General features: G+C 40.7%; 2 protein-coding genes across 9 annotated transcripts in view; both read left to right on the top strand.

Annotated features, from left to right (window-relative positions):
* pald1a (phosphatase domain containing paladin 1a) overlaps positions 1–17,620 on the top strand; it is a 59,214-nt gene extending 41,594 nt beyond the window's left edge. For all 6 annotated transcript variants that reach the window (XM_085284806.1, XM_085284803.1, XM_085284805.1 and 3 more), the window contains exons 19-20: positions 1,365–1,520; positions 15,831–17,620. In XM_085284806.1, coding sequence (XP_085140932.1) covers positions 1,365–1,520; positions 15,831–15,980 — 306 coding nt within the window. In that variant the 3' untranslated portion in view covers positions 15,981–17,620. The remainder of the gene's footprint in view (positions 1–1,364; positions 1,521–15,830) is intronic.
* Positions 17,621–25,116: 7,496 nt separating this feature from the next.
* adamts14 (ADAM metallopeptidase with thrombospondin type 1 motif, 14) overlaps positions 25,117–26,479 on the top strand; it is a 57,530-nt gene continuing 56,167 nt past the window's right edge. For 2 of the 3 annotated variants that reach the window (XM_085284800.1, XM_085284797.1), the window contains exon 1: positions 25,117–26,151. In XM_085284800.1, coding sequence (XP_085140926.1) covers positions 26,073–26,151 — 79 coding nt within the window. In that variant the 5' untranslated portion in view covers positions 25,117–26,072. The remainder of the gene's footprint in view (positions 26,152–26,479) is intronic. The other variant, XM_085284799.1, reaches the window with a different exon arrangement.

Below are 26,479 nucleotides of genomic sequence, written 5' to 3'. Positions count from 1 at the left end.
TTTCAAAGTCATCTTACAACATTACCCTTAAAAATATACATCTTACAGCTATGCACGAACACTCCTATAATGGTGGAAGCTAACCTGAAAACCTTTAGGAGTTGACTGTGGTCCTGCTTCTTCTTCTTTGGCAGAAAGCCTTAGAAATCTGCTTCCTGTACATCGCTGTTGAAAACTGCTGGTATAATTTTCATGGCTTCTTGAAGACGATGTAAAAATTGGCGAAGAGACAAATTTTCCGTGAATAATTTGGAGTTACGTTCCACAGAAAAAATTGAATAGGCAAATCCGCAAATACCTAACCATGAACAGGCGGGCCTTGGCCATATATGACGTATTATTTGTCAACACTTCACCAAAGCTGGACTTCTAGGACTAGAGTTACTTTAACTAAAGGCTTAAAATTTACTTAGTTAATTTTAGAAGTTAAAAATTACCCTTTGGAATACTGATATGAACCCCTTATCCATTATGATAATCTGCTTTTGCTTTGCCTTCATATTAATGTCAGCCTTAATCTGCACTCACTAACCTCTATTACATTTTGTGCACGTATTTTTCTCACAAATCCTTCATTTGAGATTTGATAATTGTGGGAGTGAGGAAACACCACTCTTCCCTGTGATCCGCAGGCTGCAACCTGACATTTAATTCCATTTGTGATTAAATTAGGGAAGCTGAACACTGTGATATGACAGCTTGCCACTTTTCGGAACAAATTATATGAAACCCACAAAGAATTTAAGATATTAAATGTCTGGCATTTAAAACCTTTGGACAGTTTTCTAGCAACATGTATCTGCTATTTTAGGCATGACACTAATTGAGACCTATTTTATTTTTAAAATGTAAAACTGCAAAAGTTCAAATTGGACTAAATTATTGTGTAGGGATGTTGTGCCCGTTGCAACAAGATTAGAAAACTGTTGATAACTAATCTTCACAAATGTTATGCTGCTGTCGATGCAGTTTAGAGGATATACACTCTATCGGTGAAAGTGATAACTTGATGGAGTTTGTGACTAAACAACGGTGTGTCATGCAGAACTGAAGTTTGTGAGCAGGGATGATAATGAATCAGAAAAAGTTACGCAAGAAATCACTCTGCTGTTCTTATCATGTTTTCTGTCATTGTCTTCTGTAGTTCGGTAAAATTTTGTAAATATTTCCATTAAAGATGTTCCTTCAGTGATTTGAACACTGTGCCTCCATCAAGGCAGATTTGATGGCAAGAATGCTCAATATTATACAATACAATCTAAAAATGGATGCTGTTTACAACAGTTTCTTCCACATTGGTAAAATGTCATGTCCTTTGCTCACTTACCCTAATATGCTTTTGTTTACTCTTTTTTTTTCTTTAGATCAAAAGTGGTAAGACAGAGAAGGAGTGTCAGCAGCTTCTCCTGAAAAGCCTGCAGTATCTGGAGCGCTACATTTACCTCATCCTCTTCAACACATACCTGCATCTAGAGAAGAAGGACTCGTGGCAGCGCTCTTTCACACTTTGGATGGAACAGGTACAAGATTTCTGCCCTGCTTTTACTGTCTCCTCGTCTATACATAAGCATTTTATATACATGAGATTGGATTCGTTTTAGGTCCATCAATGGATTAAAAGGTTTGGTGAGTGAGATGCAAGGAAAAAAAGATTTGTTTGTTTCATGGTTTCCTTCATTCAACAATCAACTGCATTTAAAAACAGTCAGAATATCAGAAGCATTAGTTTGTGAATCTGCTAATGCTAATATCCCACTAAGGAAAACAGTGGTTAGAGCACGATTAATATTGTTCTAACAGAGAACCAGTGACCTTGCGATCTTGTCATTTTTGACATCATTGCTTTGAAGACAGGGACCACTTACAGTCAGTCAGTTGTTGTCTTCCCAGCAAATTTTGTGCGTCAAGATGGGGATAAAACCATAGCAGACTGATAGCAATCAGTCTGCTATCAGTCTGCGATCAGTTTGAGATTGAATGGGGTCAAGTTAGAAATTGCATGCAATCTATTTGTGATAATATAGGTGCAAACTGACTCAGATTGACTGCATTTTGTTGGCAATATGTCTGCGTTTATAAATAAATGGCAGTCATTTGGAAGACTTCTCCAATCTTTGTGAGCGTAATTGCAGTCGGACTGCAGTTTTTTGGAGAGAGGTTGGCTCCTACCAAGTGACTTGTGAAATCGCCTAATGATTGAAAGTGGTCACTCAGAGGCTATGGATGCTGCATGCGTACCCCTCTTGGCAACCAGCTTTCCCAGAAACTACCTGAAATCAATTACTGAATGCAAAAAAAAAAAAGTCAATTTGATGACGAGGCAACCACTAATTTTTCCTAGTCACAAGGAGATTACCATTCTGTTCTTAGTCTAGTATAATTGAGCCATTACTGTATTAGTCTGGCAGTGCCTTCAAACATGCAGGTTTTCAAGTCTAATATGCACCTTAGCATTGTTGGTATATAACGCAGTAACATGCAAATGACATTTATCATTAGCCTAATATAGAAAAAGCAGGAAACAGGAAATCAGTAACAGATGTTTTTTTCTGCATGCTCCATTTTTGCACATTGTAAGCTTGTTACCACAGATTCATAATAGTTTTCCTCCAGGAATTTACAAGCTGGTTCTGATTCCTTTGAGGCCTGATTCTTGACACACTCAACCTCATATTGTCTCAGCTCTGTGCTTTTGTTGTCACATTAATCGTTTAGCCAGCTGTGCCTCTACAGTAAAAGTCGAGAATTTATGTGCATTCCAAGCAAACGAGTAGTCTGTAAGTGTTACACAAAACACACACACAGCAATTAAAATTTATTTTGCAATATGTTAAAATCACATAACAGGAAAAGCAAAAACGGACTAAGCAATTTTACTGTGATCAGCCCACGGGTGGAAGATTTTAAATATAAAGGAACATTGTGTTTAATTTATAATTTTCCTGCATTCGGTTTTAATTAAAGATGTTAGATGTCTTGTTTTTTGCCCGCCTTTTCACTAAGCTCTTCAAAAACCTGCAGCCTCCTTCCACGGAGCAGGCATCATTGTCAACGTCACAATATGTTGTGTCCCAACCCGTTCTCACTCCCAAAGCGTAACATTTTACGCTAGGTGACAAATCGTCACCATATTACGTTTTCGGCTACCCACCACGTTCCTAAATGACGACCTCGGAAAAAGAGGAAATATGAGAACCGTCTGGACTGAACCTACACATGTTCGCTCTTTTTCTTCAAATCGCTTAGAAACACGCTATTTAACATCATTAAAGTCCTGGTTAAGGTCAGGAATAAGGTTATGGTCAGGGCTAGGGATAAGGTTAGGTTTAGGGCTGAAATACAGGGCTGGAACGTCTACTACCGCGGGAGCGTCATTGCACTGGATTCCAGCAATAACCCGCCGCGTACCATAAGAACGCCGAAGGTCGCCTTTCGCGTTCCTCAGGAACGCCGCGGGACGTGACAAAACGTCGACATGTTACGCCTCGGGAGTGAGAACGCTCTGTGTGTCCTCAGGCTAAATCATGAAAGTTTAATGTCTAGAATCACCGTGTCAGAATGAAGTTGCTAAAACTTATGATCAAAAGCAATCAAACAAGCCTTGGTCATGTTTGGACATGATATGTTCGACATTGAGCTCAAAGGCTATTTCCCATTCTTCTTCATGAGGAGACAGTTTGGAGGTGGGCCCTGGAATGTTTAAAAATTGCTGAATGAAAATCTCTTCCTTCTTTGTCCTTCTTGGGGTGGATTAGACTCAAAGGAAAAACTGAGAATTCCAAAATAGACTGGAACAATCGTTGTGAAAACAATTGTCACATAAATATGCGCGGTCAATCGGGGCATATTCTTCCTGTTATGAATAGCAAATATATGTGGTGCATCAGGGTGACTCTAATGGCCCAGTTATGCCATGAGAAAATAGAGGCATACACACTAGGGATATGGAGATACTTCTGCAAAAATACCTTCCAAAGTACCTGTTGAGTTGGAAAAATAATAAAAAAAAACAATCATTTTGTGCTATTACTTTAAATGTCTACCATACTGAGGAAAATGCACCCTTCAGTTTATTGTATGTCCCAAAGAGCATTTTTCAGATTACAAAAAAGGGAAAAAAATATGAAGGCTTTCAGTTATTTTTTTAATTAAACTTTACCTTGCAGTGAGATTTGAGGCATTTTGTTTACTATTTAACAGAGAGTCCTCTGGAAGGTTTTCTTTAAATTCATTCTGAAGGGGCATTCACACATGTAGCAGTGTAGTGTGTAGCTACTGCGGGTCCCAATCCTGGATTAATGGGGAGGGTTGCATCAGGAAAGACATCCCATCTAAATTCTCCAGGTGAAGGAGGACACACTGAAGGTTGGTGTCACAAAAGTGAGTGCTAGGGATAACATAACTTGATCTGCTGTGGCGACCCCAAATGGGACCAGCTGACAGAAGAAGATCTTTTTTTAAGGATTTTTCTGTGCAGAGTTTGGATGTTTCACCGTGGCTTGTGGTTCTCTTTGGGTACTAGGGCTTCCTCCGCAGTCTGAAGACTGTCAGATGTATGAATGCGATGGTTTTTTTTTTTTTTTTTTTTTTTTTTGCCTGTCCCGTTTGGCTCTTTTGCCATCAGAATTGTTGTCTAAAGGCAAAGAAAGATGCCCAACGGATTTACTTTACCAAATTGACCATCCCAGCCTTGCCGTAATGGTCCATTTGATTCACCTTTTATTGTTTATTTTATTTTCACTTACTGAATATGGGACAGACTTGACTGGGGGAAAGAAGGGGAGAAAGAAAGAGGGAAAGAGAAACAGCTGAGAAGAGGGACGGGGGAGAAGGGCAAAAACCAAAAACCAACAGAATGAGCAGAAAGAAAAAAAAAGAAGAAAAAAAATGCATATATCAATCACCTGGGTCACCTGCTGAGAAAGAAAAAAGAAAACTAGCAGAAGAGAACAAGAGTAATAGAATAAACAACATCACAATGATATATGGGAATATGACAGTAAATACTAAATATTAAACATTATTGTGCAGCACGTAAGATCAACAGAACACAGTGTGCTTTGAGGTAGGAGCCAAAAAGGGTGTAGTTTGTGGGTGTGATCACCCGTGTGTACACCTGTGAGCATGGACGCGCTTGTTTTTTTTAAAAGGTTCCTTCATGTAATAATCTGCTAGAGGGTGTGGGGGGGCCACAGCCCCGTCCTCCAGGGCATGAAGCAGGTATGGAGGAGATCAAAACTCCAGACATCCAGAGGCCCCCAGAACACAAGAGACCAAGGAAGACCAACAGAAAGAGCTGAGGAGAGTCCCAGATGAGGGCTCACTCAGCAGCCGCGGAGCAGAAGCCAGGGGGAGTTGCAGTGACGCGCCCGTGAGCTCCGCCGGCAGCCAGCCGTGCCTGAGTGACCGAGCCCCAGGCCGAGAGGCCGGGGGCACCCCACCTCCGAAGTGGCCCGAGCGAGCCCCAGGCTCCAGGCCCCGATAAGCGGCCGCCAAGGAGTGAGCCGGTGTGTACCCGGACGCCCATCCCCGGACACAAAGAACCACCAACGCACCGATGTCTGAGGGAGTCCGCCACTGGCAGGGGAAGTGGCCTCCATACCTTGGAGGGCCTAAGATGTCCCCAGAGAGGTGGCGCCTGACACCCAACCTGACATATAGACACAGACATACAGGCACACACATATACAAACATCCATTCCCACCCTCATGCTCTCATATGCACTTACTCCACACTCAACCAACGTGGAGACAGACATAAAGAGACGCTGTACACACGATCACACTCCCCAAGCGTACTCTAAGCCCGGGTCTAGGTACCCTTGCCCCTGGAGGGGGGGAACTGCACCCAGACCCAGGTGGTGTTACCCTTTTCCCTGCGGTGGGGGGAGGCAGACCGCCCCGACTCCGCAGCAGCAGGGAGGCCCCACACTCCAGACCGCAGTCGGACGGCCAACTCCTCCTCCTAGCCCCCCCGCTCCAGCAGGTCGCAGAGAATGGGGGTGAGAGAAGACTCCAAACCTCCCTCCACCCGCTCATTGTAGTGTTGATGCATGTGTGTTCTAAGGTGCATTTAAAACCCAGGAGGGCATGGAGCTACCTGCCAGAGAGCAGCAGGTAAGCGCATAGTCCCTCCTGCTGGCCCTCAATGTCTACGTGTATTTAACATTGAGAGGTGGGCAACGACGCCAGGGGTGGGGTGTACACCCTGATGGTACTTTGGATTCCGTGTATCGTGCCCACCCCCAAGATCCTATATGTATGTGTAATGAGAGTGTGAGTAATGTGAATGTCTAAGTTGTGGGATAAAATTGAGGCATGCGATGTTGAATGGTCATCTGTATCTCTGTGTTGGCTCTATGATAGACTGGTGACCTGTCCAGGGTTTACCCCACATTGCTATACATGACAGCGGTTATAGGCTCCTGCCCTCCTGCAACCCTCAACTGGATAAGCGATGAATGGGTTGTATTTTTATTGTCTTTTAACACCCCACTGACTTACAGTGGCAGCTTGTCCACAGAGGCTGTGAAGTCAAAAATAGTTGGGATGAGTTCCATGCAGATAATAAATGTTCTTATAAATTAATTTCAGATTAATAAAAGGATAACCCAGCGTCATCAGGATTTCTATTAAATTGACTTTTTGTCATAATTTATAACGTGGTTCAGTTTGTTAAAACACAACCTTAAAACCTAAGTGATAAGATGGCTGTGGGCCTGCCTGAGCAGAAAACCAAAAATGACTGAGCACATCTATTTAGATGAGCCAGTACAGTAAACTGTCACCTCTATGGGCAGTGGCCAGGTCTAGAAGGAAACAAGATAGGTATATCACAGCCATTTTTCAACTACACCTCTGCCATCAAATGAGCCACAGACTTTTGTTGAGGTCTGTCTGCTTTCACTAGAACATTCAAACCCCCTTTTTGACATTCTAAAATGTAAAGCATTGTCAAGATATAAAGATCAGATAAAATGAAAATTTGCGGGGCTGCATCAACAATGTAAATTTAGTACAATATATGTACTTGTTTTTCTTGTACATTTAAAAAGCCTACACATAGCTCCAGTATCTCCAAGATAATGTGAAAATCCTGGAGTACATGAAATCTCATGCTATAATGATTGATTTGTGTTGCGGAAAATAGTCATTTTTCAAAAAGACAGGCACTTTACGTACTGGGAACAGAGGAAAATATAAATAAAAGCCTGATAGTTCCACAGGGTTCTGTGCTACGACCAGTTCTATTTATATTATACACGCTTCATTAGGCACTTTTATTAGAAGGCATAGCATACATTTTCATTGCATAGCATACATCATTCATGCCGATGATACCCAGCTTTATCCAGCTGTGGAGTCATGTAACACACCAATTAGTTTAACTACAGGATGGTCTTAAAGACATAAAGACCTAGATGATCTCTAATTTCTTGCCTCTAAATTAGGATAAAACCGAGGTTACTCCCTGAGCCTGGTTCTACCAGAGGTTTCTTCCTGTTAAAAGGGAGTTTTACCTTCACACTGTGACCAAGTGGTTACTTGGCAGCGGTCGTCTGATTGTTGGTGTTTTCCTCTGTATTATTGTAAAGTCTTTACCTTACCAAATAAACCTTGACGTGACTGTTGTTGTGATCAAATTGAATTGAATTGTCACTGATATGAACAAATGGCACTTTTTCAGTTTTTATTATTTAATCCGTTTTAGATGTATTTTACTTTGTGTTGTTAACAGAAAGTGAGATTCTGTAATCACAAGTGAAAAACTACAGACTTGTGGCACGTTATTGATAATTAGCTGATAATTTGTTTGTTGCTAACTCATATCAGTGCTACATACAGTGCAGTGTTAATATGCGGATCACTCCACTGACACTCATCTTAAAGAAAGTTCTCTTTGCTGCTGCGCTTTTGGGAGCTGCTACTTCACATAAATCGAGTTTCCCTGATGACCAGAACTGACAGCATAATCAATGTGACAGTTCCTTTGCTTCATGTTAACAAATTACGCCAAACGGTGGATGATTTCTCTGCATTTTCAGCACTGACATACTCAGAAACTTTTTTGCATGTTTTTTCTTAGCCTTTCTCATTCTCCTACTTACATTTTATATGTATATTTACAGAAGCTGTGAGAAAGTATTATAATATGCAGATGTGGGATAACATTTGACAATGACTGTCGCAGCACCAGACATAGTTTGAGTGACAGATGATATCTGGGAAGTGCAAGTATATCATTAAAATGAATGATGTCACTCCTTTATCACCCCATACATACAAAAGGCAGATATTGATTTAAACCTGTCAGACTCGGGCCTGAGCAGCATTTGGTATTAAGGTGGGAATTAGATGTCATCTTAAAGAGATCTTGAAGGACTTGAAGGCTTGAAGATATTGCAGTGATGTCAGCTACAGCTGTGACGGTAGTGACAAAGACATTCAAACATCCAAATATCTCAGTTTTTTCCTTTATCCTCTTTTTAAAGAATTATCTCAAAATATCAGTATTTCTGTCACCACCATCAGTATTGTGATGTGTTTACTAGCCTACTTGGAGCACAATCTGGCAGTAGCCCAGCCAATCGGCCCCAACCAACCTCGGGGCATAATCGTTAGCCTATCACCAGTGACCGTGGCAGGACCGTTAATGACAAACTGCAGTGCCACAGGCAGCAGTCGGGGGGTCATCACTATCGCTGGTCACGCTTTTGAAGCCATGGTTACACAACCTGTCAGCTCAGAGTGGTACATTCTGTCCTGCATCCTACATTGGCTGTATGTACGTGGGTATGTGTGTGGACTAATTTGATCTCTACAGCCACTAAAAGCAAGAGCACAGTGTTCCCAGTCATTCAGGGTAGCATCCTTTGCTTTTTATATATTTAATATATTTTGCCCTTTTGCTTTTGTCATAACTATATGTTCTGAAGATGAGGATGCTTTCACAATATAATATTACAACTACCCACTATTTCCACAGTTACACTTGTAGGCAGATTTTTCAAGGTACTTGGCAGAGAATTTATTCTGAGCTAGACTATTTCAGAGTTTTCTGTGACTTCATGTTAATCCAGACCGGCTCGATGATATTGAGATATAGGCATAACATTTGGTGCAGGACTCCATGTTCTTCTTCTAGCTAAAGATAGTTCTTTGTGACTCTCTGTGTCAGGATTTTCGGGTTTATTGTGATGCTGCTAAAGAAATTTGGGAGCGATCTGATGCCTCCGTGACATTTATGCATTAAGAATATTTTCTTCTTCCTGCTCCTTTTCACACATGGTTGTTGTGTTTTGTTGATAGAAGATGTGGTTGTTTTGTTTGATTTGTAGTACCAAGTGTGAAATAAATAAAAATGAAATGAAATGAAATGAAAATTGTGTGATGGATAAAAAACATAAACGTGCATATTTGTCAAAGTTTTTAAATAGATGTTGCTCACTGGAGAAGAGCCAGAGGTTAAATTGGCACATTGGGACAAATACTGTACTTCATTGGGCAATGGCCATGGCAGCGTATTGAGATGAGAGTGAAAACTTCAGATTAGATTTTGAAATTGAAATCTATGTTTGCTAATCAAAAGTGCGGGCCTTTACACAATAGCTCGACTTGTGTACAGTGCATACCGCAGATGCCTGCAGAAGTAGTACCCTATCAGTCACTCCAGCTGTTTTGATGTGTGGCACAGAGGCCTCCCTGTCCCCCCCTGCACCGGGCTGGTATGTGCAGCCTTTGAGATAGTCGGCTGTGGGAAAGACCTCCTCGCTGCCCTGCCCCCCACCGCTCCACAGCACCATTTGTGAGCTCTTCAATGAAACATGAAAGATATCTCACCAGCAGCTCTGCTTGCTGTCACCCAGGAAGCTTGTCGCCACACGCCAACAACTTCAAGGCCACTTTACAAACAGAGAGCACCAGAGGGAGGCATGATGCTACAGTTTAGCCTCAAATAACAAATCTGATTTAAATTGTTTGACTTTGAGTTTTTTTGTTTTGTTTTTGTACAGTGTGGAGGGGAACTTAATTTAGTTTTGTTACAGTAATGTCCCAGGAATCCATGAGAACGTTAAAGTTGTTCATTTTATTTATAGTTATAAAAGTCACTAAAAGTAAGAAGAGTTACTGTAATCCTCAAAATGATTTTTGTGTGGTAGCAAGTAGGGCTGCCACGATTTGTCGACTAGTCACGATTATGTCGACTATCAAAATCGTCGACGACTAATTTAATAGTCGACGTGTCGTTTGAAGCTTTGTAAGATCGCAAAAGACGCAGGAATAATAGCAGGATTTAAGAGTGTAATAACGGACTGAAACAGAAGATGGCAGCACAGCATGTACAAGGATGCCAGCTGCCGTTAAACCCCGAAGAAGAAGAAGCAGCTGTGTCCCAGAATTCATAGCGCGGCCCAGCTTAGTTTCCAACAATGGCGGTAGCTAGTTAGTTTTAATATTACTCTTATTATTCTTTCTGGGTCACAAAATAAACGTTTAACATATTTTCAGGCGAGAATGTAGCTGTGTAAACCTCAAATATCGGCTCAGTTTATCAGGACACCACATATTTTCAAAAGCGCTCCGACGTTTTCGGAGACGTCTGTTACCCACTAGCTCGATAGCTAGCCGGGGGCTAGGTCACTAGCGCCGTGAGAACACCGGACTCCCGGCAAATTGTTTTCAAACCCACCGCCGTCTTTCGCGACTCAGGTTAAATATATATGAGTCACTTAGATAAATTAAAAATGTTGTTGTTTGGCTTTTTTTTTTTTTTTTTTTTTTTTGTATTTTATTTGTTCCTGAGTAAATCGGTTTGGCTGAGATTAAAGTTATAGTTTTTACACAGCTGAATAAACGTCAAGCAGACAGCTGATTATCAGAAGTGTGAGATGCTGGAGAATATACTCCGGTGTCGTTATATTTTAGATAGCAAGGAGTTTATTAAACTTTACCGAAACAATCTGCAAATTTCATTAAAATTGAATAAACTATCATCTTGTCTTTATTTTTAGTTAGCACCTTAAAAGCTTAAAGCTGTAAGCTAATGATAGTTATATAAGAGCAGATGCTGCTGGTGCAATAAGCTGTAGTTTTACGTCCAGTGGATGATGATCTGATTAGTCGACTAATCGCATAAATAATCGGTGACTAGTCGACTATCAAAATAATCATTTGTGGCAGCCCTAGTAGCAAGTTGTCAGGGTATCACAACTTGTTTTCAAGCACTTTTGTGTCCAGGTGTACAGAGACTGAAAAGGATGTGATGAAAAGAAAACCGTCACAATGTCAGTGTGCAATGTTTTCTGAGATTGAAGAAGATAAATACTACATCTGGAATATCTGGAATTACTTATTGCAGAAGGGGATCGCTATTGTTTCACACTTGCATCTATTTCTTTAATTGCTATGACATAGACACTGTTATATGACCTCAGCTTTCAGTGACCTCCAGCCCTCTGCATTGCTTAATGTTGGTGGTGTGGGCAGGGAATGGTGTGAGCAGTACAAAAGGAAGAAAAAGTGCAGCAACACAGCCTTGATTTCCCCCTTTCCCTTGTTCTCCAGTGATCGTACATCAAGCGCTTCATTCATTCAATCTGCCGTCCTTCAGCATAATTAACAAGATGCCAAATTTGATTTCAGGGCAGTACTACTTCATTTTTCTTTTATCTTGCCACACTAGATTCTACGTTGACTTGTCGTCCTGTCTTTGGGTACAAAGTTACTTTACATTACAAATTATTTGTAATATTTGTATATAGTAATATTAATGAGCCTGACTGTTTTTTGGAGATGGTAAACTAAGCATCCCTACACTTGCTTAACTCCTTAGCCAAAAAACATAACTTCTTCAAGGTACTGGGTCTACCCTGATTTACTTTTTCAGTGACTACCCACATCTTGTGGCTATAGATGATGATAGGAACGTGGTCATGTATTAACCTCTTCAGATTAGAGAGTCAGTTTTAAAAGTACCGAGTGTGTCAGAATCGGACTTTATTAAAGCGGTGCTTAGCACTGTTTCCTCACAGCAAGAGGGCCCTGGGCTCAAGTATAGTCTGGGGTCTTTTTCGGTTTAGGTTCCATGTCTGTGTTCCACATGTCTGGGGGTTCTTTCCTGGTACTCTGGCTTTCTCCCACATTCTTAGCAACACACATGGCGTTTGGTTAATTGGTGATTCTATATCTACTGTAGGTGTGAATAGTTGTCTGTCTTTATGTGTGAGTACTGTGAAAGTTTAAAGCCTGTCCAGGGTGTACCCCTCCTCTTGCCCCATGACAGCTGGGATAAGCCTCGCCCTCCCCCACAACCCTGCACTGGATAAGCAGAAGAAAACAGACAGATGGATTTTGCTGTAAGAGTTTTGTAAGTGGATTCTTTTTTGTTTGCCACATTGAAATTCCTTCTGCTGCAACAGCTGAATTAGTCTGACTGCAGCTGGCATCCACTGTGAAGTCACACGCTTTACTGGATTTATCTTTTTTTTGTAAAACAAGAGAATAATGAAGAAAACTGGATCAACACCAACAGCTTTGACTCCACAAAGACCGTATGCAGTCACTGTCATCCCCCTGATATGCTCTTTTGGGCCTCCCTAAGTTGACGTTTTGTATTTTCTGATGTTTCATACATTACTTATTTAGACAGGCAGGCTCTGGGGTGGATGAGTCAGGCTATGCATGTTAACAGCACAAATCCAGAGATTCATGTGGGCGTCAAATCGACTGACTAATGGTTCCGCTGCACTAAGTCAGTTTCTCCTATCAAAATACTCGTGCAGCTTTTGAACTGTTAGCTGTCCACGAACTCATAGCACACAAACATTAGAGGTACATGACTGCATGAGCTAGTTATTAAAAAGCTGTATTAAGACGGGACAATAGAGGCTACGTGATCACTCATTTCCAACTTAAAGAACCAAGCCAGTGCCGACTGCACAAAAGCAGAAGTTATGTGATATGTATTTAAGGTTTGAATTTTGCATTGTAAGCAAGTAGATAATCCAGACCACACTTTGTGGTGCACGTGTTTATTTCTGCACAAAGCTGGCCGGCTAAGCTGTAATCACTGTTAGTGAAAGGGATATCTTGATACTATTATTCCTCTTCATTGTTCCCATATGTCTTCTTCAGCATTTACCTGACAGCCTACTTTTAAAAGGGTTTCCAGTAGCACGTACGTACAGGATTCCCTCGTAGCCCTGAGAATATGACCACAATTATATTGCTCATTTTTGTTTAGTATGCAAATTTGCTCCCTCAAACACTGTCCTTATTTACCCTGATGTTCAAAAAGTTTCTCTCTCTCTCTACTCCAAAATTTGCAGCTTCCTTGACTGCCTCAGGAGAAAAAGGGAGAGGTTAAATTGGCAATGCGTTTTAGGCCACGTTACTTCCACTGAGTCATTCCCTGGATGTCCTTTAGGGCTATATAGACCAGATTTAGGTTCAGCTGAGTCCTGTATCGATTTCAGTCTCAGCCTGCATAATGGAAGAGATGACTCTGAATGCTTTTGTGCCTTTCAAGGAATCCAGCACAATTTTTCTTTATTACTATTTTTTTTTTTACATGTGGGAATTGAACTTCACAGTCCAGTGCATTGCACTGAGGCTTCTCCTTCAAAGTAAAATGGGCAAACTGGGGCACTCGTCATAGGGCAGTTAAAGGCTTTTGCAGGGAAGTCGGCTTTGACTGGGTTTTGTTTTTATTTGTTTATGTTGCTTACCTTTATGGCCAGATGTTTCTGGTTGTCTTTGGTGTTTCCCATCAGTCGTAGCAGACCGTGAGTCAGTATGACCTACTGCTTAACACCGAACTCTCAGGAGGCAGATATGTTCTCATTCATTCAGGAAAGATTCAGACAAAGTCCACTGAGCATATACTCTTCCCGTGGTGCTGTTCCATTACAGCAGGGATTTGGGTACTTATAAGTGAGGTAATTGGTGTAAATTAAGTAAAGCATTGCACTCAATTAGGCTCACATAAATATTGGACTGCTTTTGCTGTTGACTTCATTCACACAAACACTGTTGGTGGTGACCTGACATGCGAGTTATTGGCTTTAAAAATTTCAAGAAAATCTCCTGCTAACGGACTCTGAAAAAACACCTAGTGCAAACTTCCATTATTTCTGTGAGTTTTAAGCATGGCTGCTATTTATAGAGCCCTACCTGGAAGCCTTGTTCTGACCACTTGCATGTGAACTGTGCAATTTCATGAGTTCAGGAAGAAAATATTGACTTTGTGTCAAACTTACCAGAGCTTCATTTCGTGACTCATTTTGTAATGAGTTACAAACGAAACACGTAATACATAGCACTTCAAGCGTGGAGGAAGAACATCATTTTCTTTCTTTCTTTCTTTTTTTTGGATAGGGCTGAGATTCTGTGAATTCGTCACTCAAAGTCAGATTTTTACCGTGATGTTAACTGTAATGCCCTGAGGGAGCGTGTCCTTTAGAAACCATGTGAAATGTGGTGTGTGCCTTTGTGCCATTGTGCTTCAGCAGACCGAGGAGGCAGGAGTGTTTTTTTTTTTTTTTTGTGACATCTAGACAATCTTTTTATGCCACCACCTTTACTGCCCAGATTGGGCTCTCTGTGACTTTGTCCTCTTACCCCAAAATGAAATTCAAGTTGGCAGTGGGGTCACGCTTTTGCAAAGGAAATGAGACCACAAGTGTTCATATTATCTAAAAATGGCCTTGAAAGAGGTAAAGTTTTTGATTTTTATGATTGTGGAAACTTTGAGATGACTGATGTGGACAGAAAGCATAAGGGGTGACTCACTGTTGTTATGATGATTTGAAAAATCGCCCTATTCTTTGAGCCACCATCACTGCTTCAGCCTGACTAGAACATGCGTGGGCATACTCAGGTCTACAGGTACAAATGCTACTTGCACTTATTAAAAAAATAAATACAAGCTATTTATATTGACTTCAATAGCAATTCTTTTTTTTATTTTTTATTTTTTACAAACTATTTGAAGTTTAATGCAATAAATGTGGGGCTAATTAACTATATCCGAGGAAGACTCTTAAATGAATAACTAGTTGTACTCAGTGCCACATGCAATTTTGTATATATTTACATTTTTATATTAAGCTTAAAGTAATTAAAATGATTTACATTTTAAACATCTGGAAGCTCGTTTTGGCTGCTCACTTATTTGCATGGGGTTGCCAAATGAGATGATCTGAGTATTTGAGACTGAAGAGGATGGATGATATGTTATAATATAACTCTTAAAAAGTCAATTCTGCTTCTCTAAAAGGGTACTTTCGTTACTTTCAGTAGTATTGTAACTGTAAAAAATGCTGGAATTAAAGGAGCAGAGCCTGCTATGTTCTGGGAAAAATGCTTGTTCCTACATTTCCCACAATCCAAAGTCAGTAATTCTCAATAATTTCATTAAACGCTTTATTTCCTAGTAAAAGTCCTTGATGACCTTGATGTCATCGTAATGTCATCAGGATTTTTTAAAGCTCCCTCCAGAACCAATGAGGACACTATTCAGCTGATTTTACAGGCTGATTTGGTTTCCGCTTAAAATTTTTTTTTATTGCTCTGATTATGCCTGAAAATAAGTACGGTCTTAATATTTTTACCCAAGTGACACAACCGAATTCTTTTTCAGCCACTTCTCCAAACCCGGAGTTGAGCCCTGGTCTTTCATTATAACAGCTGCGCATCTAGCAGCCATCAGAAACCATGCTGAAAAAGTGGAAGTCCATGTGTTTGTGTGGTCACAAAGGACAAGAAGAGAAAAAAAAATCTTGGCACGCCATATCGCCTGTTCATTAATATTTTGTGCGTTTCTGTGGTAGGTGGCTGCCAGAGCCGGAGTTTATGACATCCTCAACCAGCTGGGCTTCTCTGAGTTTGAAAACCCGAGGGACACGCCACTGGCCAGGCTGCGCTGCCGCTGGCAACAGCAAAACATTCTGTCACTTCCTTTCCGCGGGGAGTTCATCTGAGAGGGGATCACTGTGAATACGCCAAAACAGTACTGTGCTTTTCAGAATAAAAGACATTTCCAATAACATAGTTATGCCTTCTGTATTTACCCTTATTTTCTGTATATCTTCACAACACCTGTTGTTTAATGTTACTGCTTTTTTCCTTTTTTTCTCACTTGTGATGTTAACAGTTTTTAGCTTTAAATCTCAGCAAGATTCTGCTTCTGTATTGGAAGTTGTGCCTTTACATCAGTGAATTTATTAATGTACTAATTTGTACATGTTTAGGTTATTTTTTTTCTTAAAATCCCAGTAAAATTATGCTCACTTGCGACAGCTCTTTGAAACTTCAGCTGGAACTAGAGTTAAATGTTGTTATGGAGGAGGAGATCAGAAAATTCTAACAATTTATGTCACTGTGCATCTGTTCCACTTTTTCAGAAGAGTCCCTATGTACATATGGAAGCTGTCAGTATTTAAATAACTGTGCTGTTGAGTTTTCCAAACGTTATTTGATAAGAGGATTTTGAGCGTTGCAAAGATGCTAAAATATGACAGCACTTATATGTTCCTCTGTTGTACCTGATTTTAGTTTTTTTGTTTTTTTACGTTTGATTATATCTGTCATGATACAGGTACTAACATTTTTATGTGTTACATTTGACTTTGAAGCGCTCTGTGGTTTTTTTTTGTTTTTAAACTTTGTTTAAAGCTGTAAAATTACTTCTGTCATGTGATGTGATTCTGCATTCTTCCTTCTTGTCAAAACATGGTCCACATACATATTACCAATAATGCAAATCCGCCTTCCTACACAGCCTCAAGCTGCTCACCTGCAGCTTGATGCAATAGAAGTCCGCAAAGCTTTAAAGCACCTTTGATGTGTACATTTGGAGGCGTTACTTTTATACCACCTTGGCTTGGGGAGCTTAAATTTATGCATGGAAACAGCATCTGCAGATATTTGGTGTGACTTGGATTTTTTTTTTTTTAAATACACTTAGTGTTTATTGATGTGGATAAATACACCATTCCATAACTGCAGCTGATGTTCATTTCTTCAGTGGAGGGAAACAGCTGCATGATTCACTGTTTAGAACAAGAGTTTAAAGTTGCATTGTCTTTCAAACATTTACATCATTGTTTTCTCTGAATGCATGACAACACCAGATCTGTAGAGTAACTTTAACCCTGCAGGATTTCTTTAAAGTCTTGACATGTTCTTTGTTTGAGCATGTTACCGCTATATTATGAATCCTGCCTTAAAACCAGAAAGATAAGCAAAAATCAAAGGATCAAAAATTATCAATCGTTCCTCCAGATACCTGTCATTCTTGTTTGTTTCAGTGTGGCATTGCATAATGAAAGTGCACCCTTCAAGTTATCAAAAACATTGCAGTGATTGAAAATGGGAAGAAATTTAAAATACACAGTTTGTGTTGGAACATCTAATACCCATCTTTGTGATTCTTGATTAAACGCACAAATGTGGAGGTTGTATACTAAGAGATCCTGATATCTTAGCTAGGCTTTTAATTTAATTGGTTTTTTTTTCTTTTTTAACAGGCGCTCTTCACAGAGTAAATGTCTTTTATTTGCTGTATGTACCAATTATTTTCTTGTTTGGAAGCTAAAATAAATATTTCAGATAGATCTAACAGAGTTTCTGCTTTTGATATCTTTTTTTTTTTACGTGGAGAAAACTAAAACTTATCCATCTGCACCAAGGATTCGGATTTTTGTGTGTAGGAGGGTTTTATGATTTTATTTTGCACACTACTGTCCTCTGTGCCTTGTTTTATTGAAGCTTCTGAAGTCTCCTGCGATGGAGCCAAATGATTGTCTTCCCTCCTCGGTTTCCTTTCTTTTTTCCGCCTTATCTCAGCATCATCTTTTGCTGCAGATACGCACCGCTGAGAACCCTCTCGTATATCCGCGAGGCCTCTTTGTTTTGTGTCGGTGCCAACCTCGGAGAGCAGGACAGGTTATGAGCATCGAGCAGCGTACATTTACCCAAAACAGATGATTCATTGTTGGGCTGAAATCTTAACATATTCCATACACAGTAATAAAGAGCTTAGGCAGATCAAAAGACTAATCTGAGTTGCGTTTTGATGTGGACAGGTAAGGTCTTAATTAAAAAAATATGGTCAGTCTTTCAACAATGGAGGCCTGTGTGAGGATTAAAAGCCACCAGCCGGCACATCAGTGAAGCACACTTGGCTTCGCTGGCCTGCTTTGAAAGTCTGATATCCCAGATCACTTCCCGTCTTGTAAGTGCATAGCAGGCTTATCTTCGGGACTACGGAAGTTGTTAGGACTTTATCACACCACAGCCTATCCTGAATTATTGTAAATGGAAACAAAGTGAGCCAGATTGAAAGGCTTCCTGTAGAGTTTGAGACTTTATGAGCTAATTCATCCCTCTTAGTGAGAGGGTTGGCAGGCCCTGAGGCACAGATAAATTCACCATAACACTTATTGTACACTGTTACTCTTTACCAATGGAGAAAAATTGGCAGATATGGAGAAGGTCTATTCAGTTGCAGCATGTGGCCAACTGGACTCCAGGTCAAGATAAGCCCAGGACATGAGGACCATGCTTGGATGATATAGCGGCCCCTCGCCTTTGAAATTCTTTCCAAACTCATTGAGATACTCCCCAATGTGAAACTCAAGCTAGTGGTTCTGAAGGATCCAGAAATTGCAGCAGACAAAGAGTGGCATTCAGAGGTGAGCAGCAAGAGGGGATGTAATGAACTTCATGTGAAAAGCTTCCCCCTGCAGATGAGAGAGCTGCTGAGGACAGGAGGCATCATGCCGGTGTAAGGGGTTCATGGGTGCATTGCCATCCTCTTTGATTGTTCTTGTGTGTATAAAGGCCGCCTTAAAAAACACCTCGGGAACTCAAGTCTCAAACCTCTCAGGGATTTGATCAATATTAATAAGATTGTTAAGACCTTGCTCTTAAATCTTCTCTGGCAAATACGTGTCTGGGCCTTCATTTACCGTGAGCAATAATACACAATCCCTGTTAGGTTATTACACACACTACTGATCCAGGTAAAGTATCAACTGGCATGATAAAAAGTACTGATTGGATTGATAGTGAGCTTTTAAATGCTTATTCCTATTCCCATTTGATCTTTTGGGATACATCCCCATGACTAAGGCTTTCTTATTTAGAGGCAAGGGTTCAAAGCATGGGTGATTTGTTGAATTGTTGAATGAGTTTAAGCAGACTACATGGAAATAAAAGTAATATAGTGGAGCCACTGGTAACACTCGTTATAGTAAGTCTCCATTAGGTTGCAGGGCATTCAGACGTAACCAAGATGACCTGCTGAAGTTCAAACTGAGCATCAGAAAAGGGAAGAAAGGTTATTAAAGTGACTTTGAGCATGGTATGGTTATTGGTGTCAGACAGGCTTGTGTGAATCTACTGGGATTTCCCACACAGCGAGCGTTTATAGAGAATTGTCTGGAAAGGAGAAAATAGCAAACGAGCATCGTTTTTTTGGGGTGAAAATGCTTTATTGATGCTAGAGATCAGAGGGGAATGGTCAGACTGCTTCTAGCTAATAGTAAGACAACAAGTACCCCTGAATGAGGCATGTAGAAGATCGTCTCTGAATGCATGTTGAACCCTGTAGTAGATGGGCTACAAGAGCAGAAGACCATACTCGGCACTACTTCTGTCAGCTAGGAACAGGAAACTACGTTAAGGCTACAATTTGCACCAGCTCTCCAAAAGTGGACAATAGACGTTTCGAAAGTTTTGCCAGGTTAGATGAGCCTCCGTTTCTGCTGTAAAATCCAGATGGTAGACTCAGAATATAGCGTTAATAACATGAACATTTGGATCCATCCTGCCTTGAATCAATAGTTGAGGCTACTGCTAGCAGTGCGATGCTGTGTGGGGATATTTTACAGTGCAAAAGTATTCGGCCCCCTTGAACTTTTCCACATTTTGTCACATTACAGCCGCAAACATAAATCAATTTTGGAATTCCACATGAAAAACCAATACAAAGTGGTGTACACGTGAGAAGTGGAACAAAAATCATACATGATTCCAAATGGTTTTTACAAATAAATAACTGAAAAGTGGGGTGTGCTTAATTATTCAGCCCCCTTTGGTCTGAGTGCAGTCAGTTGCCCATAGACATTGCCTGATGAGTGCTAATGACTGAATAGAGTGCACCTGTGTGTAATCTAATATCAGTACAAATACAGCAGCTCTGTGACAGCCTCAGAGGTTGTCTAAGAGAATATTGGGAGCAACAACACCATGAAGTCCAAAGAACACACCACACAGGTCAGGGATAAAGTTATTGAGAAATTTATAGCAGGCTTAGGCTACGAAAAGATTTCCCAAGCCTTGAATATCCCACGGGGCATCTGATCATTCAGAAATGGAAGGAGTATGGCACAACTGTAAACCTACCAAGACAAGGCCATCCACCTAAACTCACAGGCCGAACATGGAGAGCGCTGATCAGAAATGCAGCCAAGAGGCCCATGGTGACTCTGGACGAGCTGCAGAGATCTACAGCTCAGGTGGGGGAATCTGTCCATAGGACAACTATTAGTCGGGCACTGCACAAAGTTGGCCTTTATGGAAGAGAGGCAAGAAGAAAGCCATTGTTAACAGAAAACCATAAGAAGTCCCGTTTGCAGTTTGCCACAAGCCATGTGAGGGACACAGCAAACATGTGGAAGAAGGTGCTCTGGTCAGATGAGACCAAAATGGAACTTTTTGGCCAAAATGCAAAACGCTATGTGTGGCGAAAAACTAACACTGCACATCACTCTGAACACACCATCCCCACTGTCAAATATGGTGGTGGCAGCATCATGCTCTGGGGGTGCTTCTCTTCAGCAGGGACAGGGAAGCTGGTCAGAGTTGATGGGAAGATGGATGGAGCCAAATACAGGGCAATCCTGGAAGAAAACCTCTTGGAGTCTGCAAAAGACTTGAGACTGGGGCGGAGCTTCACCTTCCAGCAGGACAACGACCCTGAACATAAAGCCAGGGCAACAATGGAATGATTTAAAACAAAACATATCCATGTGTTAGAGTGGCCCAGTCAAAGTCCAGATCTAAATCCAATCAAGAATCTGTGGCAAGATCACAAACGCTGTCCATCTAATCTGACTGAGCTGGAGCTGTTTTGCAAAGAAGAATGGGCAAGAATTTCAGTCTCTAGATGTGCAAAGCTGGTAGAGACATACCCTAAAAGACTGGCAGCTGTAATTGCAGCAAAAGGTGGTTCTACAAAGTATTGACTCAGGAGGCTGAATAATTACGCACACCCCACTTTGCAGTTATTTATTTGTAAAAAATGTTTGGAATCATGTATGATTTTCATTCCACTTCTCACGTGTGCACCACTTTGTATTGGTCTGTCATGTGGAATTCCAATAAAATTGATTCATGTTTGTGGCTGTAATGTGACAAAATGTGGAAAAGTTCAAGGGGGCCGAATACTTTTGCAAGCCAGTGTATATGGGACACTGTGGTGTGAATAAGGCACGGCGGGACCACAGATCTGCATTTTGAGCCATCTTTATTCATTCTACATGCATCCCACCACAACAACACTCTCAACCCTGCTTCCCCGTGATTTACCACCGCGGGCGGGATCTGCAGATGCCATGCAGGTGCGTCCGCACGGCACCACAGACCACGCCCCACCACAGACACTTTAAAACTGAAGATCAATCCCATTACCCACCTTAGCATTGTTGCTGACCATGTCTGTCCCTTTATATCAACAGTGTTCTGATGGCTGCTTTCAGCAGGATAACACATGTAAAGCTCAAAACATTTAATAATAAAACAAATAGCCAATTAGTTTCAAGATCTGAATCTAATAGAGCACCTTTGGTATGTGGTACTATGGCAGATTTGCATCATCAATGTACACCTGGCAAATTTGCAGGAACTGTGTAGAGGAATATTTCCACTAAACTGTTGAATCTACGAAGACTTAAATGAGGTCTGAAAGCAAAAGGGAATCCAATCGATACTAGCAAAATGTACCTAACAAAGTGGGTGGCAAGTGTATTTATACTGCATAGTAATCAGTCAAACTACATTGCAAAGTTAGACCTTTATTTCAAACAATACCTGAATGTTAACTTAACAATGTGTATTTAATTTATACAAAGCTTGATTAGCTGATTCAAAGCTGAAACAGAATGCTCTATTTGTTGTGATGCCAAGGAACACAAACAGCGCTGCAGTCATAACTCATCCCATGTGTCATTGTATTTTTGTCCTCTGTTTTAGGCTCAGCTGTGCAACATCAGTCAAATAAGCTTAAGCTGTTAAGCCAGTGAGTTAAAACTATGTTGGCACTTCGGGTGAACAAATAGAAGTTCACATAGCACCAGATTTAGCAGCTATTCTTCCAAGCTGTCTTCAGTTTAGTGATATGTTCTGTATGTTGGAGCATAATTCAAATGTTTGGCAACCTTTAAATATTGTATAAGCTAGTGATTCAATACAGTGAACTTTACATTCAATCACAGAATTTCATTCAATCTTTCTATAGTCACAAATACTTTTTATGAAACCAACCCTTGGTGTCAGATCAGCAACATTCTTTTGTTGCTTTTTGCTTTATTGGATAACAGTCTTATCTATAGACTTGTGACTTAACTTAAACTTTCCCTCATGAACTTGAGATTTAAGACTTGCTCTGACAAACTTGGACTTTGTTGAAAAGATAACTCTGTTTCAGACATGAACAGGTCACAGCAATGTCACATCACTGCCACTGTCAGTGTCAGTGAGTCTCATTACACATGCAAGACTATCAGAAATGCACAGAAGGCTTCTCGGCACCTGGCAGCTGAGACTGACTCCAGCACCCCTGTGACACTAAGATTCATAAGGAGTTAAAGAGATGGATGGATGGCGTTCTAAACATGTTCTTCGGAGACCCAAGATGTAGATGTAAATGAACAGTAATTGAAAGGTAGAGGTAGTATTCCGTGATATGTTTTTGATAATCTAAGGGCAGAAGGAGTAGTTTATCATTGTAGCAGATTCTTAAGTGTGTTATTTAGACTTATAAATTATGTATTAAAAAAAGGATGAAGATCCCTCGGCGTCACTCATTTTTAGTTTTTTAAAACAGTAAGAGTGGAGAGCTGATGGGGGAGTGAGAAGCCAAGAACGTTGCACACTCATACAATAGGGAATGGTCAGTCGCCACAAGCATACCCTGCTTTATCATCTATTTTAGCATAAATGGGATTGTAATAAATGAGCAAAATAAATAAGACTTAAAACAAACACCTCAGACCCTAGAAAAGCAGAAAAGTGTTTAGAATTCAAATCAGCAGAAGGGTAGTTTTCTCACACACTTCTATAGAATTGGAATTTGCAACCGCCTACTTGCCATTTAAAAGAAGCCCTAATACCTAACCTGGACCCACAGCTAGAAAGAGGAAGTGTAGTGTAATTTTTGCATTCATTTCCCACAAAACTGAATGAAAAACAATAGTTTTTGAAATACAAAGAAACAGACAGGGTTGATTTAGTTCTGTTAGAGCTGCACAGGGCTCCCAGATTAATCACATCTTTTTAAAAAAAGGTGAAGTGAAACTTGTGTGCTCATTTTTAACCATCCGAACACTTCAGACGCTGCTCTTCCCGCAAGCTGCCGGGCAGACTAGCAGCTGCTTTGCATCTCTCTGCATCTCAGAGATGAAAAGTCACATATTTTCTCAGCACGCTGGCATGGCTAGACCACATTACAGCACACATTGAGGCATCCACAATTCCACACTCTATACTGCAACTTTCCCCCTCTGCTGAAAACACAGTGTGGGAGAAGACGTTTGATTCTTTGCAGCTCCACCTGACAAAGTTAAACCAGGCACTGTAAAGAAATTATATGCGCCAGATTTTAGGCATGGTTTAGGCTTTGAAGCCCATCTATGTGAAATATGAGAGGGAAATCTGTCAGCTAATATCTTTTTTCTCTCCTTTTTTTCAGAAAAACTGACTCTTACATGTCTAATTGTACTTGAAAACCGGATTTGGAGACAAACCTATACCGAAGTTTTGATCTTACACTCCTGTTGTAAAGGACAGAGTGTTCTGTAGTAGAAAATTGTTCTGTTGTGTGGACTTAACCACAGACTGTAAGTGGAGCTATTCATTTTAGAGGGGAAAAACAAGACTTCTAATTGAATACTATGTTATATTGTGGAATGTCATTCTGGCTTTTGGAAACACATGAAAAAAATCCTCCAAACAGTATGGATGGAAAAACTGCATAAAATCTTCTCACAAGGCAGTTAATGGTTTCCATCTCTTAATGCTGCGGTTAGTTTCCATTGCTTATTAATGCACAAGTCTGGATCACCATCCAAAATCCTCTCATTGCTGCCCTGGGGGAATGACTGCTCTAAACCCACACCTGCTCTGCATTGACCATCCTGGTAGCTTAATTAGCCCAAAATTAAGGGCAGAGTACTCTTATCTGAGGCCCAGACGCAGTCGAGGAACTGGGGAGGAAAAAGAAGGTCCTGTCTAGACACTTTCCCCCCCTTTCTCAAAAAGTACCTGAAAGTCAGACTCATGTTAGCCCAGCCCCCTTCTCTTCCTTTGAGAAGGATTGCAGAGTTGTTGGTTCAGTCTCAGGCTGGTTGTCATGTCTGACTAAGTCTGGACTCCAGCAGACTGAGCCGTGGCCAACAAAATCCTGGTTGCCCGAGCAGATCCAGCATTTTAATAGGCTGTCATTCCACCGATGGAATCTGCTGCACAGTTTTCACACATCCTAAGCCTCAAATGATGGCTTTGGATTTGTTCCTTTTCTCCAAAATGGAACAATATGCTCGCAGTGACATCTGCAGGATTCGCCATGATTATTTAACTTTAAACGCAAACCACTTGAGGTCATTAAATCGGATCATGCAGTGTGTATTTTGTTGATACCAGAACATGGAAAACGTGCAGTTATATCAAATCGCTTATTATCCCTCTAGCCAATGATAGGCCTGAGTTTTCAAAAGGCACACCTGCACGTTACCCCAACATGTACTTTGACTCTACATTTAAAGGATCTTTGAAGGCAGATAAAAAACGAAGGTAGAATGTTACATATGGTAAAACCAGTTTTAATGTGCAATGTTTTCTTTATGTTAGTAAAAAGGATACATAAGGTAATTAACGTTATTTGCCTTGGCAAAAACTGAAGCTTCAGAACTTTGGTTGCATTTTATAGCTTTTGCTTGAAATAAACAAGAAACGACTGTAGCCGCGTTGAATTTCTTTTATCTCCGTTTTTTTTAGATTTAAATTCATTTTTCATGCCACGTTTCGACAGTTAAAGCGCCCCTTTCCATTCATGGACGTTATCCTATGCGGTTTTTTTTTTTTTTGCGGACTCGTGTGTAAACACTTAGCAGTTATGACAAAGCTTCTGGTTGAGTTTGTCTTCAGAATGAGAACTTTTAGAAGTTTAAAAGTCGCGAGGCTAAATATGCGGTCGTCTAGGGCAGAGATGGCGCTCCCACTATTGGCTGGTTGTGGCTTCAAGTCGAGCAGTTGAGACTTACGCAGCCTAGCCATTGGTGCGTAATGGTGCACGACTGGACGGCAGATGTTTCACCACCGGGACAGTCTGTCTCTGCACACATTATCTGAACCCTTCTGAGTTTTTTTTCTTCTTAGCGTAGGCGTGTGTTAACTTGGTCTCCTTGCGATTTAAAAGTTACCTAAGAAGAAAGAGAGAAAGAGGAAGGGGGAAAAAAGTGGACAACCTCTTCAAACCGTCCCGGTTTTTACCGGGGAGTTGTCGTCATCAATACCACAGATGTCCCCCCCTTTGCTCCCTGAATGGATAGGGCAGTCTTGGTCTATGCAGCTCATTGCAGGCCAAAAGATTGGAAACAACTTGTGAGTATCCGTCAGTTTGGCGTCTAGAGGGAAACGCTCAGAAATGCCCGGCTGCTTCGCTGGAGCTCAACTCTGAGGACTTTTCTCCTGCATTTGTGCTTTTCCAGGAGGGAGAACTCTGCTCTCAGTTTGCAGCAAGAAGGAAAACTTAGCGCTGAAGTGGCAGCTCTCACATTATAGTCCTCGCTATGGATTGTATGTATTTATTGATGTGCTTTTCACTCAGTCAAGTATTTTTGGAGTGTATTTTCGCAGCAAAAGCGCATGGTGAGTTATCCATTCCGTTTCCCTTTATTTTTTACACATGTTTTTACGGTGCAGAGAGATGCACTGTAAAGTTTATAACGTGGGGGGGAATAATGATAAGAATGAAGCCCTGCATCTATTGATGGGTCATACATTAAACCTGACAGCCTTGCTGTTCAATCAATGTAGGGTGTTGCTGTATTTCCACTGTGACTATCCACTGTCAGCTATATATAGTTGTTTCATAAAGACAGTATTAATGCTAAGATAATTCATTATGTCATAATAAATATTATTTGTCTATATTTTCTCTTTTTTACTCAATCGTGCATGTGTAGTTTCTGTTTAA

This window comes from Mchenga conophoros, linkage group LG8 (genome assembly GCF_057382185.1).
Source record: "Mchenga conophoros isolate Kocher_MC1m ecotype Shallow Benthic linkage group LG8, M_conophoros_male_GT1.1, whole genome shotgun sequence".
NCBI lineage: Eukaryota > Metazoa > Chordata > Actinopteri > Cichliformes > Cichlidae > Mchenga > Mchenga conophoros.
This window is presented reverse-complemented; position numbering and strand designations above follow the sequence as displayed.